Here is a 23914-nt window from a genome sequence, read left to right as displayed (position 1 = left end):
TTTTATGATGCCTCCTAGCATCATAATGTTGGTCGGCCAATCGTGCCGCTTCGGTTAGGGTGTGAGGATTTCGGTCATTCACCCATTCTTGAGCCTCTGGTCCCAGGCCATTACAAAACTGCTCCAGTAGCAACATCTGGCGTAACTCCTCCATGGTGGTAGCTCTGCTGGCTTGTATCCAGCCTTGTGAGGCTTGGTCAAGCTTGTGTGCCCACTCCGCATGTGAGTCTTTGTCCCCTTTTTTCAATTCTCGGAACTTGCGCCGGTATGCCTCTGGGGTAATGGCATACCTTTCTAATAGCGCCTGCTTTACCTTGTCATAATTCTTGCTGTCCTCTCTGGGTACAGCCCGGAAGGCGTCTGCTGCACGCCCAGACAGTTTGCCTGCCAACAAGGGTACCCACATAGCTTGCTCTACATCATGCAAGTCACACAATCTTTCAAAATCTTGCAAGAATCCATCTATTTCGTCTTTATCCTCGCAAAAAGTTTTAAATGCATGATGTGGTATTTTTGGCCTTCCCTGGCCCACAGTTGAAACAGCAGCGGTTTCTGCTTGAGGTGAGAAGGCTTGATTCCTTTGCGCCATCACGTACTCCTGTGCATCCGCCGAAATTATGGTCATAATTTCTGGAGATACTGGAGCGGGCCAAAATGCCAATCTTGTCCTCAATTCTCGTTCAAATGGGGTCTCCTCCAAGTTTGCTGGGGGTGTAGCACTACGAGCTCGGTCTCCTTCCATTAGCTCGGCAATAAGTCTTGCTTTAGGCTTATTGCTGGCTATCTTACCCCTGGCTTCCAACAGCTCCTTTAACGTTTGCCGTTTCAATATGGTGTAGTCCGTCCCCATTCACTTCTGCATCTGTATCAATTGCCTTCTGCTTTCCAGTATGTCAATTCCAATTGTATAAACAGCGTTTTACCTGCTGTACGGTTGGATCCCACCGCTGCCACCAATTGTTGCGGAGCTGCAATATTATAATCCCAGGATCTCCGCTGGTAGAACACAATAATCCAAGTACAAAGCTGGAAGCAGGCAATATTCCCAAATCCTCCCAAGAACCAGACGAAACAGTCTGAGAGTCAACTGACACTTTATTCAAAAAGACTGATATTTAAAGCAGGTCACTCAACTGTCACTTTATTAAAAAAAAACTGATATTTATAGCAGGTCACTTAACAGGGGTTTCCAAAGATGGGCAGCAGGGGTTTTGGTTGAGGGGACTGGAGGGAGACTACCATTTCCAGGTCCTCCTCCCATCAGCCCCTGCTGTAACATACAGTAATGAAAACCACGAGGACATAAACCGTTACCTTTCTACTTCAAAATATACAACTTAGTCAGTTTTAATAGCAATGCTAACGAATGGGGAGGATTCGAACAGACATACACAATACAGCATAAATTAAACATAGCCGGAGACGCCCCACTATACCGGCGCGCAGTACACAACAGAAAATAGGCACAACCATTCTATCTTAGGCAGTCCCAAGTGGCTAGGTTTGCCACAATGTTTAAAAAAGGCTGACTCAAAGGGACACTTTAGGCACCCAGACCACTCCTGCCCATTGAAGTGGACTGGGTGCCAACTCCCACTACCCTTAACCCTGCAACTGCAAATATTGCTGTTTTTCTAAACTGTAATAATTACCTTGCAGGGTTAACTCCTCCTCTAGTGGCTGTCTATCAGGCAGTCACTAGAGGGACTTCCATGTTCTTAGAACACGAAAAGTGTTTTAAATGACGCTGAACGTCCTCATGCTATGTGAGTACCTCCAGCATCGCCGGAATCCCCATAGGAAAGCATTGAACAATGCTTTCCTATGGGGAGATCTAGTGCACGGCAATTGCCGCGCATGCGCATTAGGTATCCCCCACCGGCTGACGTCAGTGGGGGAGGAGCATGGGCGGAGCCTGCACCAGCGTTGCGGGACATCGCCGCTGGATTCAGGTAAGTCACTGAAGGGATTTTAACCCCTTCAGCAACATGGGGTGAGGGGATGGGAGGGAGGGGGGCACTGCAGGGTCCTGCAGTAACGGATTTGTTTTCCTGGCACTGGAGAGTCCCTTTAAGAGCAGACAATTAATTGATTAAAAAAGTATTTACTAAATTTCACACTAATATTTCCTATACTCTAAATACTTGCTTTACATCGCCTGCATATTGCCCTCTGTGGCCAATGAATAAAAATACTCTATTTCTGCTGAGCACTTTAGCTGAATACTGTGCTATTAAATCATTCATACATAGAAACAGATCTAAATCCCAAGGCTGCTCATAGCCCTGGGTGCTTCTACTGACACTTAGGGATATCAGTTGGAACTACCGGTTTAATTACTACATTTTATGGGGCCGTTAAAATAGGGACTTGCTATATAAAGCTATTCACAACTAAAATTCTCATCAGGCTCAGACAACCTATTCATGAGGTTGTTGGGAGTTATATTCCACGTGTGCACACCACCCAACATTTCAAATGGACAACAGAGGACACTTTAATTTTAGGGGTGTAAGTGGGAATGTGACCACCGGTGGGGCTGGTGTGACAGGGGTTTGGCCAGGGAAGGGGCTGTCCAGATACATTTTCAGTGACTTACTAACAATTTATAAAACTAAAATGTAATGTATAACAAGAACAATGTATCTTATTTACACAGACTGATTTCTACACACATTTATTGTAGTTTAAAGACACATTACTGGGGTATTATTGCTGTGGAGCTCTGTTATACACTCAGACACATTACTGGGGGTATTATTGCTGTGGAGCTCTGTTATACACTCAGACACATTACTGGGAGTATTATTGCTGTGGAGCTCTGTTATACACCCAGACACATTACTGGGAGTATTATTGCCGTGGAGCTCTGTTATACACTCAGACACATTACTGGGAGTATTATTGCTGTGGAGCTCTTTTATACACTCAGACACATTACTGGGAGTATTATTGCTGTGGAGCTCTGTTATACAATCAGACACATTACTGGGAGTATTATTGCTGTGGAGCTCTTTTATACACTCAGACACATTACTGGGAGTAGTATTGCTGTGGAGCTCTGTTATACACTCAGACACATTACTGGGAGTATTATTGCTGTGGAGCTCTGTTATACACTCAGACACATTACTGGGAGTAGTATTGCTGTGGAGCTCTGTTATACTCTCAGACACATTACTGGGATTATTATTGCTGTGGAGCTCTGTTATACACTCAGACATATTACTGGGAGTATTATTGCTGTGGAGCTCTGTTATACTCTCAGACACATTACTGGGAGTATTATTGCTGTGGAGTTCTGTTATACACTCAGACACATTACTGGGAGTATTATTGCTGTGGAGCTCTGTTATACACTCAGACACATTACTGGGAGTATTATTGCCGTGGAGCTCTGTTACACACTTAGACACATTCCTGGGAGTTATATTGCTGTGGAGTTCTGTTATACACTCAGACACATTACTGGGAGTATTATTGCTGTTGAGCTCTGTTATACACTCAGACACATTACTGGGAGTATTATTGCTGTGGAGTTCTTTTATACACCCAGAAACATTACTGGGAGTAGTATTGCTGTGAAGCTCTGTTATACACTAAGACACATTACTGGGAGTATTATTGCTGTGGAGCTCTGTTATACACTCAGACACATTACTGGGAGTATTATTGCTGTGGAGCTATGTTATACACTCAGACACATTAATGGGAGTATTATTGCTGTGGAACTCTGTTATACACTCAGACACATTACTGGGAGTATTAATACTGTGTATTATTATAGGATATAGACCCCACTGTCAGTGTGATATATTGTAATATTATGGGATATAGACCCCACTGTCAGTGTGATATATTGTATTATTATGGGATATAGACCCCACTGTCAGTGTGATATATTGTATTATTATGGGATATAGGCCCCACTGTCAGTGTGATATATTGTATTATTATGGGATATAGACCCCACTGTCAGTGGGATATATTGTATTATTATGGGATATAGACCCCACTGTCAGTGTGATATATTGTATTATTATGGGATATAGACACTGTCAGTGTGATATATTGTATTATTATGGGATATAGACCCCACTGTCAGTGTGATATATTGTATTATGGGATATAGACCCCACTGTCAGTGTGATATATTGTATTATTATGGGATATAGACCCCGCTGTCAGTGTGATATATTGTATTATTATGGGATATAGGCCCCACTGTCAGTGTGATATATTGTATTATTATGGGATATAGACCCCACTGTCAGTGTGATATATTGTATTATTATGGGATATAGACACTGTCAGTGTGATATATTGTATTATTATGGGATATAGACCCCACTGTCAGTGTGATATATTGTATTATGGGATATAGACCCCATTGTCAGTGTGATATATTGTATTATTATGGGATATAGACCCCGCTGTCAGTGTGATATATTGTATTATTATGGGATATAGGCCCCACTGTCAGTGTGATATATTGTATTATGGGATATAGACCCCGCTGTCAGTGTGATATATTGTATTATTATGGGATATAGACCCCGCTGTCAGTGTGATATATTGTATTATTATGGGATATAGACACTGTCAGTGTGATATATTGTATTATTATGGGATATAGACCCCACTGTCAGTGTGATATATTGTATTATTATGGAATATAGACCCCACTGTCAGTGTGATATATTGTATTATTATGGGATATAGACCCTGCTGTCAGTGTGATATATTGTATTATTATGGGATACAGACCCCGCTGTCAGTGTGATATATTGTATTATTATGGGATATAGACCCCACTGTCAGTGTGATATATTGTATTATTATGGAATATAGACCCCACTGTCAGTGTGATATATTGTATTATTATGGGATATAGGCCCCACTGTCAGTGTGATATATTGTATTATTATGGGATATAGACCCCGCTGTCAGTGTGATATATTGTATTATTATGGGATATAGACCGCACTGTCAGTGTGATATATTGTATTATTATGGGATATACACTGCGTGCAGAATTATTAGGCAAATGAGTATTTTGACCACATCATCCTCTTTATGCATGTTGTCTTACTCCAAGCTGTATAGGCTCGAAAGCCTACTACCAATTAAGCATATTAGGTGATGTGCATCTCTGTAATGAGAAGGGGTGTGGTCTAATGACATCAACACCCTATATCAGGTGTGCATAATTATTAGGCAACCTCCTTTCCTTTGGCAAAATGGGTCAAAAGAAGGACTTCACAGGCTCAGAAAAGTTAAAAATAGTGAGATATCTTGCAGAGGGATGCAGCACTCTTAAAATTGCAAAGCTTCTGAAGCGTGATCATCGAACAATCAAGCGTTTCATTCAAAATAGTCAACAGGGTCGCAAGAAGCGTGTGGAGAAACCAAGGCGCAAAATAACTGCCCATGAACTGAGAAAAGTCAAGCGTGCAGCTGCCAAGATGCCACTTGCCACCAGTCTGGCCATATTTCAGAGCTGCAACATCACTAGAGTGCCCGAAAGCACAAGGTGTGCAATACTCACAGACATGGTCAAGGTAAGAAAGGCTGAAAGACGACCACCACTGAACAAGACACACAAGCTGAAACGTCAAGACTGAGCCAAGAAATATCTCAAGACTGATTTTTCTAAGGTTTTATGGACTGATGAAATGAGAGTGAGTCTTGATGGGCCAGATGGATGGATTGGTAAAGGGCAGAGAGCTCCAGTCTGACTCAGACGCCAGCAAGGTGGAGGTGGAGTACTGGTTTGGGCTGGTATCATCAAAGATGAGCTTGTGGGGCCTTTTCGGGTTGAGGATGGAGTCAAGCTCAACTCCCAGTTTCTGGAAGACACCTTCTTCAAGCAGTGGTACAGGAAGAAGTCTGCATCCTTCAAGAAAAACATGATTTTCATGCAGGACAATGCTCCATCACACGCGTCCAAGTACTCCACAGCGTGGCTGGCAAGAAAGGGTATAAAAGAAGAAAATTTAATGACATGGCCTCCTTGTTCACCTGATCTGAACCCCATTGAGAACCTGTGGTCCATCATCAAATGTGAGATTTACAAGGAGGGAAAACAGTACACCTCTCTGAACAGTGTCTGGGAGGCTGTGGTTGCTGCTGCACGCAATATTGATGGTAAACAGATCAAAACACTGACAGAATCCATGGATGGCAGGCTTTTGAGTGTCCTTGCAAAGAAAGGTGGCTATATTGGTCACTGATTTGTTTTTGTTATGTTTTTGAATGTCAGAAATGTATATTTGTGAATGTTGAGATGTTATATTGGTTTCACTGGTAAAAATAAATAATTGAAATGGGTATATATTTGTTTTTTGTTAAGTTGCCTAATAATTATGCACAGTAATAGTCACCTGCACACACAGATATCCCCCTAAGATAGCTATAACTAAAAATAAACTAAAAACTACTTCCAAAAATATTCAGCTTTGATATTAATGAGTTTTTTGGGTTCATTGAGAACATGGTTGTTGTTCAATAATAAAATTAATCCTCAAAAATACAACTTGCCTAATAATTCTGCACTTCCTGTAGACCCCCACTGTCAGTGTGATATATTGTATTATTATGGGATATAGACCCCACTGTCAGTGTGATATATTGTATTATTATGGGATATAGACCCCACTGTCAGTGTGATATATTGTATTATTATGGTATATAGACCCCACTGTCAGTGTGATATATTGTATTATTATGGGATATAGACCCCACTGTCAGTATGATATATTGTATTATTATGGGATATAGACCCCACTGTCAGTGTGATATATTGTATTATTATGGGATATAGACCCCACTGTCAGTATGATATATTGTATTATTATGGGATATAGACCCCACTGTCAGTGTGATATATTGTATTATTATGGGATACAGACCCCACTGTCAGTGTGATATATTGTATTATTATGGGATATAGACCGCACTGTCAGTGATATATTGTATTATTATGGGATATAGACCCCACTGTCAGTGATATATTGTATTATTATGGGATATAGACCCCACTGTCAGTGTGATATATTGTATTATTATAGGATATAGACCCCCCTGTCAGTGTGATATATTGTATTATTATGGGATATAGACCCCGCTGTCAGTGTGATATATTGTATTATTATGGGATATAGACCCCCACTGTCAGTGTGATATATTGTATTATTATGGGCTATAGACCCCACTGTTAGTGTGATATATTGTATTATTATGGAATATAGACCCCACTGTCAGTGTGATATATTGTATTATTATGGGATATAGACCGCACTGTCAGTGTGATATATTGTATTATTATGGGATATAGAGCCCACTGTCAGTGTGATATATTGTATTATTATGGGATATAGACCCTGCTGTCAGTGTGATATATTGTATTATTATGGGATATAGACCCCGCTGTCAGTGTGATATATTGTATTATTATGGGATATAGACCCCCACTGTCAGTGTGATATATTGTATTATGGGATATAGACCCCCACTGTCAGTGTGATATATTGTATTATTATGGGATATAGACCCCACTGTCAGTGTGATATATTGTATTATTATGGGATATAGACCCCACTGTCAGTGTGATATATTGTATTATTATGGGTATATAGACCCCCGCTGTCAGTGTGATATATTGTATTATTATGGAATATAGACCGCACTGTCAGTGTGATATATTGTATTATTATGGGATATAGACCCCCCTGTCAGTGTGATATATTGTATTATTATGGGATATAGACCCCCACTGTCAGTGTGATATATTGTATTATTATGGGATATAGACCCCACTGTCAGTGTGATATATTGTATTATTATTATTATTATTATTATTATTGCCATTTATATAGCGCCAACAGATTCCGTAGCGCTTTACAATATTTTGAGAGGGGGGGATGCAACAATAAATAAGACAATTACAAGAAAACTTACAGGAATAATAGGTTGAAGAGGACCCTGCTCAAATGAGCTTACAGTCTATAGGAGGTGGGGTATTAGAAACATTAGGATAGGAAATATCAAGTAGGAGTGAAGCAGAGCTGGAGGAGAGAGCAAAGCACTATCCCATAGGAGAGCAAGAGACAGGTATGTAAGGGAGAGATTACTCTGGGAGGCCATACGCTTTCCTGAAGAGATGGGATTTAAGGCCCTTCTTAAATGATTGAAGACTAGGGGAGAGTCTGATGGCAGTAGGCAAGTTATTCCATAGGAGAGGAGCCGCCCGTGAGAAGTCCTGCAAGCGTGAGTTGGCCGTACGGGTGCGAGCAGCGGTCAGGAGGTGGTCGCGGGCAGAGCAGAGGGTACGAGGAGGGGCATACCTCTGGATCAGTGAAGAGATATAAGAGGGGCTGGAATTGTTCAGTGCTTTAAATGTATGGGTTAGCACTTTGAATTGACTCCTATAGGATACAGGGAGCCAATGTAAGGACTGGCAGAGGGGCGAGGTGTGAGAGGACCGACTGGATAGGAAAATCAGTCTAGCTGCAGCATTCATTACAGACTGTAGCGGGGCAGTACGGCTTTTGGGGAGACCAATCAGGAGAGGGTTACAGTAATCCATGCGGGAAATTACTAGAGCATGGACAAGCTCCTTGGTAGCATCTTGCTTAAGAAAGGGGCGGATGCGGGCTATGTTTTTGAGTTGGAACCTACAGGACTTGGCAACAAACTGGATGTGAGACTCAAAGGTGAGACCAGAGTCAAGTATTATTATGGGATATAGGCCCCACTGTCAGGGTGATATATTGTAATATTATGGGATATAGGCCCCACTGTCAGTGTGATATATTGTAATATTATGGGATATAGACCCCACTGTCAGTGTGATATATTGTATTATTATGGGATATAGACCCCACTGTCAGTGTGATATATTGTATTATTATGGGATATAGACCCCGCTGTCAGTGTGATATATTGTATTATTATGGGATATAGACCCCACTGTCAGTGTGATATATTGTATTATTATGGGATATAGACCCCCACTGTCAGTGTGATATATTGTATTATTATGGGATATAGACCCCGCTGTCAGTGTGATATATTGTATTATTATGGGATATAGGCCCCACTGTCAGTGTGATATATTGTAATATTATGGGAAATAGACCCCACTGTCAGTGTGATATATTGTATTATTATGGGATATAGACCCCCACTGTCAGTGTGATATATTGTATTATTATGGGATATAGACCCCCACTGTCAGTGTGATATATTGTATTATTATGGGATATAGACCCCACTGTCAGTCTGATATATTTTATTGTTATGGGATATAGACCCTGCTGTCAGTGTGATATATTGTATTATTATGGGATATAGACCCCGCTGTCAGTGTGATATATTGTATTATTATGGGATATAGACCCCACTGTCAGTGTGATATATTGTAATATTATGGGATATAGACCCACTGTCAGTGTGATATATTGTATTGTTATGGGATATAGACCCCGCTGTCAGTGTGATATATTGTATTATTATGGGATATAGACCCCCACTGTCAGTGTGATATATTGTATTATGGGATATAGACCCCCACTGTCAGTGTGATATATTGTATTATTATGGGATATAGACCCCACTGTCAGTGTGGTATATTGTATTATTATGGGATATAGACCCCACTGTCAGTGTGATATATTGTATTATTATGGGATATCGACCCCGCTGTCAGTGTGATATATTGTATTATTATGGGATATAGACCCCACTGTCAGTGTGATATATTGTAATATTATGGGATATAGACCCCACTGTCAGTGTGATATATTGTATTGTTATGGGATATAGACCCCGCTGTCAGTGTGATATATTGTATTATTATGGGATATAGACCCCCACTGTCAGTGTGATATATTGTATTATGGGATATAGACCCCCGCTGTCAGTGTGATATATTGTATTATTATGGGATATAGACCCCACTGTCAGTGTGATATATTGTATTATTATGGGATATAGACCCCACTGTCAGTGTGATATATTGTATTATTATGGGATATAGACCCCGCTGTCAGTGTGATATATTGTATTATTATGGGATATAGACCCCACTGTCAGTGTGATATATTGTATTGTTATGGGATATAGACCCTGCTGTCAGTGTGATATATTGTATTATTATGGGATATAGACCCCGCTGTCAGTGTGATATATTGTATTATTATGGGATATAGACCCCGCTGTCAGTGTGATATATTGTATTATTATGGGATATAGACCCCACTGTCAGTGTGATATATTGTATTATTATGGGATATAGACCCCACTGTCAGTGTGATATATTGTATTATTATGGGATATGGACCCCACTGTCAGTGATATATATTGTATTATGGGATATAGACCCCACTGTCAGTGTGATATATTGTATTATTATGGGATATAGACCCCACTGTCAGTGGGATATATTGTATTATTATGGGATATAGACCCCACTGTCAGTGTGATATATTGTATTATTATGGGATATAGACTCCACTGTAAGTGTGATATATTGTATTATTATGGGATATAGACCCCACTGTCAGTGTGATATATTGTATTGTTATGGGATATAGACCCCACTGTCAGTGTGATATATTGTATTATTATGGGATATAGACTCCACTGTAAGTGTGATATATTGTATTATTATGGGATATAGACCCCACTGTCAGTGTGATATATTGTATTATTATGGGATATGGACCCCACTGTCAGTGTGATATATTGTATTATGGGATATAGACCCCACTGTCAGTGTGATATATTGTATTATTATGGGATATAGACCCCACTGTCAGTGTGATATATTGTATTATTATGGGATATAGACCCCACTGTCAGTGTGATATATTGTATTATTATGGGATATAGACCCCACTGTCAGTGTGATATATTGTATTATTATGGGATATAGACCCCACTGTCAGTGTGATATATTGTATTATTATGGGATATAGACCCCACTGTCAGTGTGATATATTGTATTATTATGGGATATAGACCCCACTGTCAGTGTGATATATTGTATTATTATGGCATATAGACCCCACTGTCAGTGTGATATATTGTATTATTATGGCATATAGACACTGTCAGTGTGATATATTGTATTATTATGGGATATAGACTCAGTGATTTCAGCTCTCTGCCCATCCTTCTGCCCACAACAATCATGGCGCCCTCCCTTCCTGCCATGACGTCAGCGGCGCTGGAGAGTGACGTGCAGAGTTCAAACTTGAAGCCGCCAGCAGAGAGGGCAGGTTACCGGGAGCCCGGTCTGGGTCTGTCCGATTCGGGGTATGGGTCCAGGTAACAGCGGGGTAACCCGGGTAATACATATAGTCACCACTAGGAGGGGCTAAGCGACCTGCTCTTAGCTCATCTGGAGGAAGGATGAAAAGTAAGTTACCCTCTCAGTGGGGGCAGGGAGATCGGGTGCCTGCAGTTACCCTCTCAGTGGGGGCAGGGAGATCGGGTGCCTGCAGTTACCCTCTCTGGGTGGGGGCAGGGAGATGGGGTGCCTGCAGTTACCCTCTCTGAGTGGGGGCAGGGAGATGGGGTGCCTGCAGTTACCCTCTCTGGGTGGGGGCAGGGAGATGGGGTGCCTGCAGTTACCCTCTCTGGGTGGGGGCAGGGAGATGGGGTGCCTGCAGTTACCCTCTCTGGGTGGGGGCAGGGAGATGGGGTGCCTGCAGTTACCCTCTCTGGGTGGGGGCAGGGAGATGGGGTGCCTGCAGTTACCCTCTCTGGGTGGGGGCAGGGAGATGGGGTGCCTGCAGTTACCCTCTCTGGGTGGGGGCAGGGAGATGGGGTGCCTGCAGTTACCCTCTCTGGGTGGGGGCAGGGAGATGGGGTGCCTGCAGTTACCCTCTCTGGGTGGGGGCAGGGAGAAGGGGTGCCTGCAGTTACCCTCTCTGGGTGGGGGCAGGGAGAAGGGGTGCCTGCAGTTACCCTCTCTGGGTGGGGGCAGGGAGATCGGTTGCCTGCAGTTACCCTCTCTGGGTGGGGGCAGGGAGATGGGGTACCCTCGGTTACCCTCTCTGTGTTGTGGAGGGAGATATGGATCACCTTTGCTTACTCTGGGGGATCACCTTTGCTTACTCTGTTTGCTTTAGTGCTCTGTACCCAGTCTTTTAATAAAGATCTGTTGAGCTGCTGGGGCTGGTGGTTCAGGCTGGTATTAGAATTATGATCAGTTTGCCCATAGCTCTTTTAAAGCAATGTTCAGACATTTATTCTGCTGTTTTATGTATCAATCCCTGCCGGTTACAGAGTATCAAACATTCTGTCTGTGTTTTATTTTATTACATTGTATCAGCAAGTCACCCCTCCAGCTCAGTGTAACTGTATATAGTATTTGATTCAATTGTATCTATTTTATTTATTAATTCAAATTGTGTTCTTGTTTTGAACTGAGCTGAATGGGTGTTTGTTTTTTCTTTAAACATGAATCAGATGCCACTATAGTTTATAGTTGGCTTTCCAAATTACTTTTTTAGTCATCAATACATGGATTTTATAAATTATTAGATTTGAGTAACCTCTTCCCTGGTCCATTCCAGAAATCATGAGATAAGTTAAGAAGAAAAAATAGTGTTCTTTTTAAATACATTATATAGCGTGTGCATTCAAATGTATGCAAATAAATGAATAAGAATACAAACATGTTCACATTTAATTTATTTTCTTTAAATCCTCTGCAGTGAGCTGTCCCCAAACCAGGAAGTGACTATCCCAGTCATGCTCATTTAAATTCAGCCCTGAAAAATGATCCCTTTAGCCATGTTTTGTGGGTTCGGCAGGAGATTCTGAGAGGTGGAGTTCATTTGCCCACTGAGCACAGAATAGATTTGGTTTATAAAGAGCCCTCTGAATTCTTGGTGTTTTTTCACCATCAGGCTGGCCTGGGTGCTGCCAGACCCAGAGTGTTGGTGTCCTTTGTGTTACAATTCCCCAGACATAATGTGATCTCCTTATTAGGTTCATTTAAAAATCAAAGCAAAAAAACGCTAAATGGTTCCGTCACTTTGAGAGGGGTTTCCCGGTCCTTTGTGGGTAGAAGCATTGTTATTGAAACATAGAATGTGAGGGCAGATACGAGCCATTCGGCCCATCGAGTCTGCCCAATTTTCTAAATACTTTCATTAGTCCCTGGCCTTATCTTATAGTTAGGATAGCCTTATGCCTATCCCTTGCATGCTTAAACTCCTTTACTGTGTTACATAGTTACATAGCTGAAAATAGACTTGCGTACATCAAGTTCAGCCTTCCTCACATATGTTTTTGCTGTTGATCCAAAAGAGGGTAACTGCAAGCACCCCATCTCCCTGCCCCCACCCAGCTGGAATGCCATTCCATGCATCTACTACCCTCTCAGTAAAATAATACATCCTGATCTTATTTTTAAACCTTTTGCACCTCTAATTTAAGACTATGTCCTCTTGTTGTGGTAGTTTTTCTTCCTTTAAATATCGTCTCCTCCTTTACTGTGTTGATTCCATTTATGTATTTAAATGTTTCTATCATATCCCCCCTGTCTCGTCTTTCCCCCAAGCAATACATGTTAAGATCCTTTAACCTTTCCTGGTAAGTTTTATCCTGCAATCCATGAACCAGTTTAGTAGCCCTTCTCTGAACTCTCTCTAAAGTATCAATATCCTTCTGAAGTTACGGTCTCCAGTACTGCGTACAATACTCCAAGTGAGGTCTCACTAGTGTTCTGTACAATGGCATGAGCACTTCCCTCTTTCTACTGCTAATACCTCTCCCTATACAACCAAGCATTCTGCTAGCATTTCCTGCTGCTCTATTACATTGTCTGCCTACCTTTAAGTCATCAGAAATAATCACCCCTATATTCCTTTCCTCAGATGTTGCGGTTAGGACTATATCAAATATTCTATACTCTGCCCTTGGGTTTTTACGTCCAATATGCATTATCTTGCACTTATCCACATTAAAGGGACTTTCTAGTCACCAAAACAACTTTAGCTTAATGAAACAGTTTTGGTGTGTAGATCATGCCCCTGCAATCTTTGTGCTCAATTATCTGCCATTTAGGAGTTAAATCACTTTGTTTATGAACCCTAGTCACACCTCCCTGCATGTGACTTTCACAGCCTTCCATAAACATTTAAGAGTTAGATAATCTACTAGTTGAGGAAATAGCCATCTAATGTTATAACTTGCATAGCCTCTTTCTGCCTAATCTTATAGATCATTCTGTCTTCCTCACTCTGGTTTTTTTTTTTTTATAATTACTAAATGCTAACTTTTAGTTTTTTACTATTTTGGCTACATCTGCGGAGTACTACAGTGGTTTCTTGAATTTGTTGCTTTTACTGACAATCCTAATGCAATTTTCGGTTGCATTCATAGTTACATAGTTACATAGTTAGATAGCTGAAAAGAGACTTGCGTCCATCAAGTTCAGCCTTCCTCACACCTGTTTTTTGCTGTTGATCCAAAAGGCAAAAAAAAAAAACCCAGTTTGAAGCACAATTTTGCAACAAGCTAGGACAAAAAATTCCTTCTTGACCCCAGAATGGCAGTCAGATTTATCCTTGAATCAAGCAGTTATTACCCTACATTGAAAGATTATATCCTTGAATATTCTGTCTTTGCAAGTATGCATCTAGTAGCTGTTTGAACATCTGTATGGACTCTGATAAAACCACTTCTTCAGGCAGAGAATTCCACATCCTTATTGTTCTTACAGTAAAAAAACCTTTCCTTTGCCTTAGACGAAATCTTCTTTCTTCCAGTCTAAACGCATGGCCTCGTGTCCTATGTAAAGTCCGGTTTGTGAATAGATTTCCACACAATGGTTTGTATTGGCCCCGAATATATTTGTATAATGTTATCATATCCCCTCTCAGGCGACGTTTTTCTAAACTAAATAGGTTTAAATTTGTTAACCTTTCTCCATAGCTGATATGTTCCATTCCTTTTATTAATTTTGTAGCCCGCCTCTGCACTTTTTCTAGTGCCATGATATCCTTCTTTAGAACAGGTGCCCAAAATTGCACAGCATATTCAATATGTGGTCTTACCAGTGATTTATAGAGAGGCAAAATGATATTCTCGTCCCGAGAATGAATGCCCTTTTTCATGCATGACAATACCTTACTGGCCTTGGCCACTGCTGATTGACATTGCACATTGTTGCATAGTTTGTTGTCTATAACAATTCCCAAGTCCTTTTCGTGTGTTGTTATCCCTAATTCACTTCCATTAAGGGTATACGTTGCTTGTGTATTCTTTACGCCGAAGTGCATAACTTTGCATTTTTCAACATTAAATTTCATCTGCCATTTGAGTGCCCAGTCCTCCAGTCTATCTAAATCCTTCTGCAGCAAAGTAATATCTTGCTCACATTGTATTATTTTACAAAGTTTTGTGTCATCTGCAAACACTGAAACATGACTTTCAATGCTGTCTTCAAGATCATTTATAAAAATGTGAAATAGAAGGGGTCCCAGAACAGACCCCTGAGGGACACCACTTGCCACCTCTGTCCAGCTTGAAAATTTACCATTAACGACAACTCTTTGTATTCTGTTTTTAAGCCAATGTTCTACCCAAGAACAAGCATTTTCATCGAGACCGATTTCCTTGAGTTTGAACACTAATCTTTTGTGTGGAACTGTATCAAATGCCTTGGCAAAATCCAAATAGATCACATCCACTGCAACACCCTGATCTATACTTCTACTTACTTCTTCGTAGAACGCAATCAAGTTAGTTTGACATGACCTGTGCTTCATAAAACCGTGCTGATTTTTGCTGATAACCATATTCTTCTCAAGGAATTCTTGAATATTATCCCTTAATAACCTTTCAAATATTTTACCAGCCACAGAAGATAAGCTCACAGGTCTATAATTTCCAGGCAAGGATTTTGAACCCTTTTTGAATATAGGAACCACATCGGCCTTCCTCCAATCCTCCGGAACACTTCCTGAAAGAAAAGAATCTTGAAAGATTAAAAACAGAGGTTCACTTATTTCTACACTTAGTTCCTTAAGTACACGTGGATGGATACCGTCAGGCCCTGGAGCTTTGTTTATATTAACTTTCTTTAGTTGCTGCAGCACATTGTCTTGAGTTAACCAATTACAATTATTCTGCAAGTTTTTAGTAGCAATCATTTGCACATCTATTGCCATGGGTTCTTCTTTAATATATACGGAGGAGAAATAGCTATTTAGAATTCCTGCCTTTTCTTGGTCTTCATTAACCAACACCCCCGTTTCAGTTTTAAGTGTACCTATACTTTCATTTTTGGGTTTTTTGGAATTTATGTACTTAAAAAATGCTTTGGGGTTCAGCAGTGTAACTTTTTTTAAATAATACCTGTAACGGATCGCCTGGCACCCCGACTTGGTACCTCCGTTAATGGATGCTCCTAGTGCTTCCTGAGGACTCCAAGCACTCTGGCAGACACCACAATCACCGAATCCGAGAGAACCTTTTAAATTCTCCCAAGCATATGAATGCTGTAGACCATTGAATAGGAACCATACGAATAGGCTTGTACTTCTAGCAGTCAACTGGAACAGCATGCAATAAATCCTTCCCCCCAATAATGAGACGACACATCACTTTGAGGGTAAAAACAGGAACTCTGGACTGGCTCATCCAGACTGGCTTTTATTTCCATCTCACACATACAGGCCACACCCAGGGGGAGGCATAAAATAACCAATCCGAGATATGGTACAACCCACACATCCCCTCCCCTTAGCCTGAGAGATAATCCACTTATTATACAGTTTAAAACATAACTTTTACACAATATCTGTAACTTCAAAACCATACATCACATTCACATAAAAATACATATCCACAATCAATCCATTCAGGGGAACAACATATTAAAAAAATGGCATGGATCAGACCAGGGGTTCAAAAGTTAGTAAAGTATTTTTTTAAAACCCCTAGCTTTCCAGGTTTACAGGGCCTTCTCTGTGCTGGAGAAGTAATTCAATTATCTCCCAGCACAGAGACAGACTCCATTAAGCACATGGGGACACAAAGACAGTAAAACACTTTAAAATACATAAATTCACCTTTTACACATAACACACAGACATTTCACCTATCCCCAGATAGCTGGGATCTGCGCGCACAAAACTACCGAATAGCGCGCAGATCCTACTCACACAGTACAATTGCCATGGAGCTAAAGTCTTTCCCATAGTCTTTCATTATATGAATAGGCTCCATGGTATAGCTATCTGGGGTATCACATTCCCATAAAGTCTGGTCCATAGTCCAAAGGCAAGAGGCGGGCAATCAGCCCCCTCCAAGGACACGTGGCGAGGTCGGTTTCGCCACAATCCCAAAAAGTCCCAATATGTCCATCGATGATTTTAAAAGGGCCAGTAGCAGCAATATAAAGTACAATATGCCCCAAATAACCCAGGGGCCATAGTCAGCAGGTAGGAGGCTAGCAAACAGGCTTCTCCAGGGCCCAGTGGCGAGGTTGGTTTCGCCACAATACCATTTCTCTTGGACTCCATTTAAATGGCTCCAGTCTGATAATGACTCCTTTACACATATTCTAATTTTGAAAAGTCTGTTTTTCTAAAGTTCAAAACTTTTGTTTTTGTGTGGTGTGACTCAGTCACTGTTCTTATATTAAACCACACTGACTGATGATCACTGGATCCTAAACTTTCACCTACAGTAATATCGGATACCAAATCTCCATTTGTTAACACTAAATCTAGTATGGCCTCTTTACGAGTTGGCTCCTCAACGACTTGTTTTAGAGACAATCCCAGTAGGGAGTTTAGAATATGTGTGCTCCTGGCACAAGCAGCTATTTTGGTTTTCCAATTTACATCAGGAAGTTTAAAGTCACCCATGATGATAACTTCCCCCTTCATTGTCATTTTAGCTATTTCCTCAACTAGTAGATTATCTAACTCTTCAATTTGTCCTGGGGGCCTATAAATCACACCTACACGAGTTACTGTGTGATTACCAAATTCTAACGTAACCCAAACAGACTCTATGTTCGCCTCACTAACTTTTATTAGGCTAGATTTTCTGCTATCCTTAAAGGGACACTCCAGGCACCCAGACCACTTCTGCTCATTGGAGTGGTCTGGGTGCCAACTCCCACTACCCTTAACCCTGCAACTGTAATTATTGCAGTTTTTCATAAACTGCAATATTTACATTGCAGGGTTAACTCCACCTCTAGTGGCTGTCTATTAGACAGCCACTAGAGGTCACTTCCTTGTTTCTAGCACAGGTTTCCTGTGCTAGAGCGTCGCTGGACGTCCTCACGCTGTGTGAGGACCTCCAGCGTCGCTCTATTCCCCATAGGAAAGCATTGAAATGATTTTTCAATGCTTTCCTATGGGGAGACGTAATGCGCATGCGCGGCATTTCCGCGCATGCGCATTAGGTCTCCTCGGCCGGTGAGCGAGATTAGTCTCGCCCACTGGCCGACGTAATCACTAGGAGGAGCGTCGCGGAGGCGGAGACAGCGGCGAGGGACATCGCCGCTGTCCCAGGTAAGTGACTGAAGGGGTTTTCACCCCTTCAGTAACCGGGGATTGGTGGGTGGGAGGGAGAGGGACCCTCCAGTGCCAGAAAAACGGATCGTTTTTCTGGCACTGGAGTTTCCCTTTAACAAAGAGGTCCACCCCTCCCCCTTTCCTGCCTTCCCTGTCTTTTCTATATAAAGAGTACCCTGGTATTGCTATGTCCCAGTCATTTCTCTCATTATACCATGTCTCAGTAACCGCGATTAAATCTACACTATCAGTTGCCATTATTGCCACAAGTTCATGGATCTTATTCCCTAAACTGCGAGCAATTTGTAGACATGACTATCATTTTTTAACACACTTGCTGCAGGCACCTTCTGTCCTTGTTTTGGGGGACAATTGGATTGATGTTTTATCACCCTTTCCCCCCCCCCTCCTAGTTTAAATACATCTTAGCAAAACCTCTAAACTGCTCACTGAGAACATCTGTCCCCTTTTGAGAAAGATTCAAACCATCTTTTTGTACAGTTTATTTCCATTCCAAACAGAGCTACCATGAGAAATAAAGCCAAATCCTTGCTCCCGACACCATTCACCAAGCCACAAGTTATAATTTACTTTTAATGTTGGCAGATGTAGCCAATCTTTCTCCAGGAGTCTGAGTATGTTTCCTGTGATACTCAGAGAGTCATGGCTGGCTTAGAGTTTTAGTTTAAGAATAGCTGGAGACTGGCTGGTCTCTCCCTTGATTTGAGCTATGTATAAAACAATATGGGGTTAATTCACATTTAAAAATATCTATTTTAAATGATATTTTTCCTGATATCTTTGCTCATTGTCATTTTTGTTTCCTTGATTGTTTACAGGCTGCTGTCTTCCTGGGTATCAGAATGCAGATCTCAATAATAAAATGTGCTCTCCTTTGGCCTGTTCGATATGTCTCAGGATCCATTCAATTAACAGAAACCAGTAATTACTTAACTAATGAAAGGCTGCAGCTCTCTGTGGGACTTCACTGGAAAACAGCTCTCGATTGACACTTTTTATGGACTGTGTTATTTGTATTATCAATATGCTATTTATTTTATAATTAACCCAATAACCGTGCACAATGCAGCACCCGAATAAAAAGCTGCCAATGAATGGCCCACCTGGGTCAAGCACGAACCTTTCAAAAATATTATTTGGTGGTTTAACTTCCAAGGAAAATGAAAAGGCTAACACCTTATCTACAGTGAAAGGTATTTTAGGACCTCACAATGGCCGCAAGCGTTATCGACCCCCGTCACTCACAAGCCCTGGGTCAGAAGACTCTGCAAGCCCTTCTGCATCAAAGAAACCAGCAATATATCGCCACGTTTACAAAACATCTAAAGCCCTCCACCCCAGGTCTTCACAGAGACCTCAAACATCAGATTCTGGAAGGAGTAAGGAGATGTCTCCGAGCTCTGAAACCATTTCCACTGTCCACAAAGATTATATCCTGTTCAGTCCTGCCCATCAGGTGTCTATACTAGAGAAGAGGAAGCAACAAGACACAAACATCAATCTCTCTGTGTCGGTGTTGACTCCTCCACCTGGACTGGATCGGACATTCCTGGAGAACAGCAAACTCAGTGACAGCATATCTGCATCCGGTAAACCGTCACTTTGATTCAATGTGCCTGGGTAGTATCATACCATTATGTAAACCAGGGTAGGCAACCTTTTAGCAGTACTGTGGCAAAACAAGATACATTTTAGTTTTAATTAAGGTGTGTATGTTGCTGTATTTTGCATCGTATTTATGGATGCTGAAGTTGTTTTGTAGTGTTGTATTTGTGCGTATGTTGCCTGTTATGTATCACATATGTTCATGAGTAGTTTTGTGATATTATGTGTATATGTGTGAGGCTGCTTGTGATATGGCATGTCAGAGGCTGCTTGTAGGCTTGTGTGCCTGTATGTGGATTGTCAGTGGTGTTTGTATTTGTGAGTACTGTGTTGTGTTTGTGGTCTGTTTGTATTATTTGAATGAGAGGGAGGGTTCTTCTGCAGCTCTGTGTATAACTGGCAGTGTGGGTGGCTTCCCCGGGGACCAGACTGGCCAGGTACAGTTCAAAAGCAGGAACTACGATAGCTGCCATGAGCTTCTCTACTCCAATGTGGATTCCCATTCACAAGATCAGGGAGGAAGTGATGTGCGATCATGTCCTCTGAGTGCTTTAATATGTAATTTAAGGATTGTCCCTTGCCACCAGCTATCACCGCTCGGGTTGCACTAGCAGATATCTAAAGTCCCACTGGGACTCCTTTAAGGCCTGTTTGTCTCTGGCAGCCTTGAGTGCAGTGCAAAGACCCACGCGCCATAGCCTGCTGACCCCTGAGCTAAATCAAGTCCTTCTGCCAGGCTCCTGGATATTCCAGGTCGATAAACACTTATTTAGTGTTTTAGGAACAACGTTACTAAATTCCCCTCTACTGCTCTTTATATAAAGGATATTTGTCACAATGAGTTGATATTATTATTATTATTATTATTATTATTTTATTATAAATAAAGCGCAAGCAAATTCCTTAATAAACATTTCTGTAACAAAATGTACTGTTATCACAATATGTCCAACTGTAACAAGCCCTTGTCAAGCCTGGCTGCAGTGATCGCAAAAGGGGCATCTCCCACCTCAGACCTGGTCCTCAAAGCAGCAGAAGAATGACCTATTTAAAAAAAAAAAAAAAACTTTTTTTTTTTGCTTGCACAAAAAAAAAACAATGCAAAAAATAAATAAATAAATAGCTCATAGACCAGTCACAAGTTCAGAAGGTATTTTGTTCCCATTATTGATGTGTGAGTGTCTAACCTGCAGTGGCAAGCATGATTTGCCAGCCAATACTAAGAGAGCTCGGCATGCTCTAATGGACCTTAGTATGCTCTAACAGAGCTCAGTGTGACCTAATGGACCTTAGTATGCTCTAACAGAGCTCAGTGTGACCTAATGGACCTTAGTATGCTCTAACAGAGCTCAGTGTGACCTAATGGACCTTAGTAAGCTCTAACAGAGCTCAGTGTGACCTAATGGACCTTAGTAAGCTCTAACAGAGCTCGGCATGCTCTAATGGATCTTAGTAAGCTCTAACAGAGCTCAGTGTAGTATGCTCTAACAGAGCTTAGCATGCTCTAATGGATCTTAGTATGCTCTAAGATCAATTAGGGCACATTGAGCTCAATTAGAGCTTACTAAGGTCCATTAGGTCACACTGAGCTCTGTTAGAGCATACTAAGGTCCATTAGGTCACACTGAGCTCTGTTAGAGCATACTAAGGTCCATTAGGTCACACTGAGCTCTGCTGGAGCTTTCTAAGGTCCATTAGGGCACATTGAGCTCTGTTAGAGCATACTAAGGTCCATTAGGTCACACTAAGCTCTGTTAGTATACTCTAGCAGAGCTCAGCATGCCCTAATGGACCTTGGTATACTCTAACAGAGCTCTAAGGTCCATTATAGCACGCTGAGCTCTGTTAGAGCATACTAAGATCCATTAGAGCACACTGCGCTCTGTTAGAGCATATTAAGATCCATTAGAGCATGCTGAGCTCTGTTAGAGCATACTAAGATCCATTAGAGCATGCTGAGCTCTGTTAGAGCATACTAAGATCCATTAGAGCATGCTGAGCTCTGTTAGAGCATACTAAGATCCATTAGAGCATGCTGAGCTCTGTTAGAGCATACTAAGGTCCATTAGAGCATATGTAATGTTCCTGTAAAATTATTCTTCAAATACTTTTACACCTTGTGTCCAATGAATCATTAACAGTTTGGCTGTTGTCCTTAATTGAGGCGCAGCTTTTTGTCTATACTTTATGTTTTCATTATCTGTCAGTATAAGCACTTATTGATGGTAATGTATTCTTCCTCCCTGAAGGACTCCATATGGCAGCTCCAGATGACTTGACTGATAAACTCCTGCTGGCCAGCTGGGGGCTTCCTAAAGCTGTTCTTGAAGTGTACGGCAGCATCGGCGTGTCCCAGATGTTTGAGTGGCAAGCAGACTGTCTGATGCTCGGGCAGGTCCTGGAAGGAAGGAACCTGGTCTATTCAGGTGACAATAAATAGAAATAGCCCAGGGATGCTAGTCCATTTATGGATTTAGTGAAATAAAATCTGAAGAATTCTTGTAGGAGCCCAAGTAAAAATTGCTAATGAACATATGATAAAAAATAATACTGAAATGAGTCCATGCTGGGAACTTATATTTGGCAGGAAAAAATGCATCGGAGTAGTATCATGGTGGGATAACGGGAGTAGTATCATGGTGGGATAACGGAATTGGAACATGGTGGGATAACGGGAGTAGTATCATGGTGGGATAACGGGAGTAGTATCATGGTGGGATAACGGGAGTAGTATCATGGTGGGATAACGGGAGTAGTATCATGGTGGGATAACGGGAGTAGTATCATGGTGGGGTAACGGGAGTAGTATCATGGTGGGGTAACGGGAGTAGTATCATGGTGGGGTAACGGGAGTGGTATCATGGTGGGGTAACGGGAGTGGTATCATGGTGGGGTAACGGGAGTAGTATCATGGTGGGGTAACGGGAGTAGTATCATGGTGGGGTAACGGGAGTAGTATCATGGTGGGATAACGGGAGTAGTATCATGGTGGGGTAACGGGAGTAGTATCATGGTGGGGTAACGGGAGTAGTATCATGGTGGGGTAACGGGAGTAGTATCATGGTGGGGTAACGGGAGTGGTATCATGGTGGGGTAACGGGAGTAGTATCATGGTGGGGTAACGGGAGTGGTATCATGGTGGGGTAACGGGAGTAGTATCATGGTGGGGTAACGGGAGTAGTATCATGGTGGGGTAACGGGAGTGGTATCATGGTGGGGTAACGGGAGTAGTATCATGGTGGGGTAACGGGAGTGGTATCATGGTGGGGTAACGGGAGTAGTATCATGGTGGGGTAACGGGAGTAGTATCCTGCTGCGGAGTGGTATCATTGTGGGGGATGGCAGGAAAGGGATGCAATCTTGAATGTAGTTTCATGGCAGAGAGAGGTTTCATGCTCCAGGTGGTATTTTGGGTGATGGGATTCCTGCTGCGGAGTGGTGTCATTGTGGGGGATGGGATTCCTGCTGCGGAGTGGTGTCATTGTGGGGGATGGGATTCCTGCTGCGGAGTGGTGTCATTGTGGGGGATGGGATTCCTGCTGCGGAGTGGTATCATTGTGGGGGATGGGATTCCTGCTGCAGAGTGGTGTCATTGTGGGGGATGGGATTCCTGCTGCAGAGTGGTGTCATTGTGGGGGATGGGATTCCTGCTGCTGAGTGGTGTCATTGTGGGGGATGGGATTCCTGCTGCGGAGTGGTGTCATTGTGGGGGATGGGATTCCTGCTGCGGAGTG

The 23914-nt window shown here is 41.9% G+C and overlaps 1 protein-coding gene across 1 annotated transcript in view; it reads left to right on the top strand.

Moving 5' to 3' along the window:
- The first annotated feature begins 11256 nt into the window (after positions 1–11256).
- Positions 11257–23914, top strand: part of POLQ (DNA polymerase theta) — a 102356-nt gene continuing 89698 nt past the window's right edge. The window contains exons 1-3 of the mRNA XM_063433495.1: positions 11257–11331; positions 19394–20164; positions 22430–22606. Coding sequence (XP_063289565.1) covers positions 19639–20164; positions 22430–22606 — 703 coding nt within the window. The 5' untranslated portion in view covers positions 11257–11331; positions 19394–19638. The remainder of the gene's footprint in view (positions 11332–19393; positions 20165–22429; positions 22607–23914) is intronic.

This window comes from Pelobates fuscus, chromosome 1 (genome assembly GCF_036172605.1).
Source record: "Pelobates fuscus isolate aPelFus1 chromosome 1, aPelFus1.pri, whole genome shotgun sequence".
NCBI classification, from domain to species: Eukaryota; Metazoa; Chordata; class Amphibia; order Anura; family Pelobatidae; genus Pelobates; species Pelobates fuscus.
Note: the sequence above shows the minus strand (reverse complement) of the source record. Positions and strands in the feature narration are given on the sequence as shown.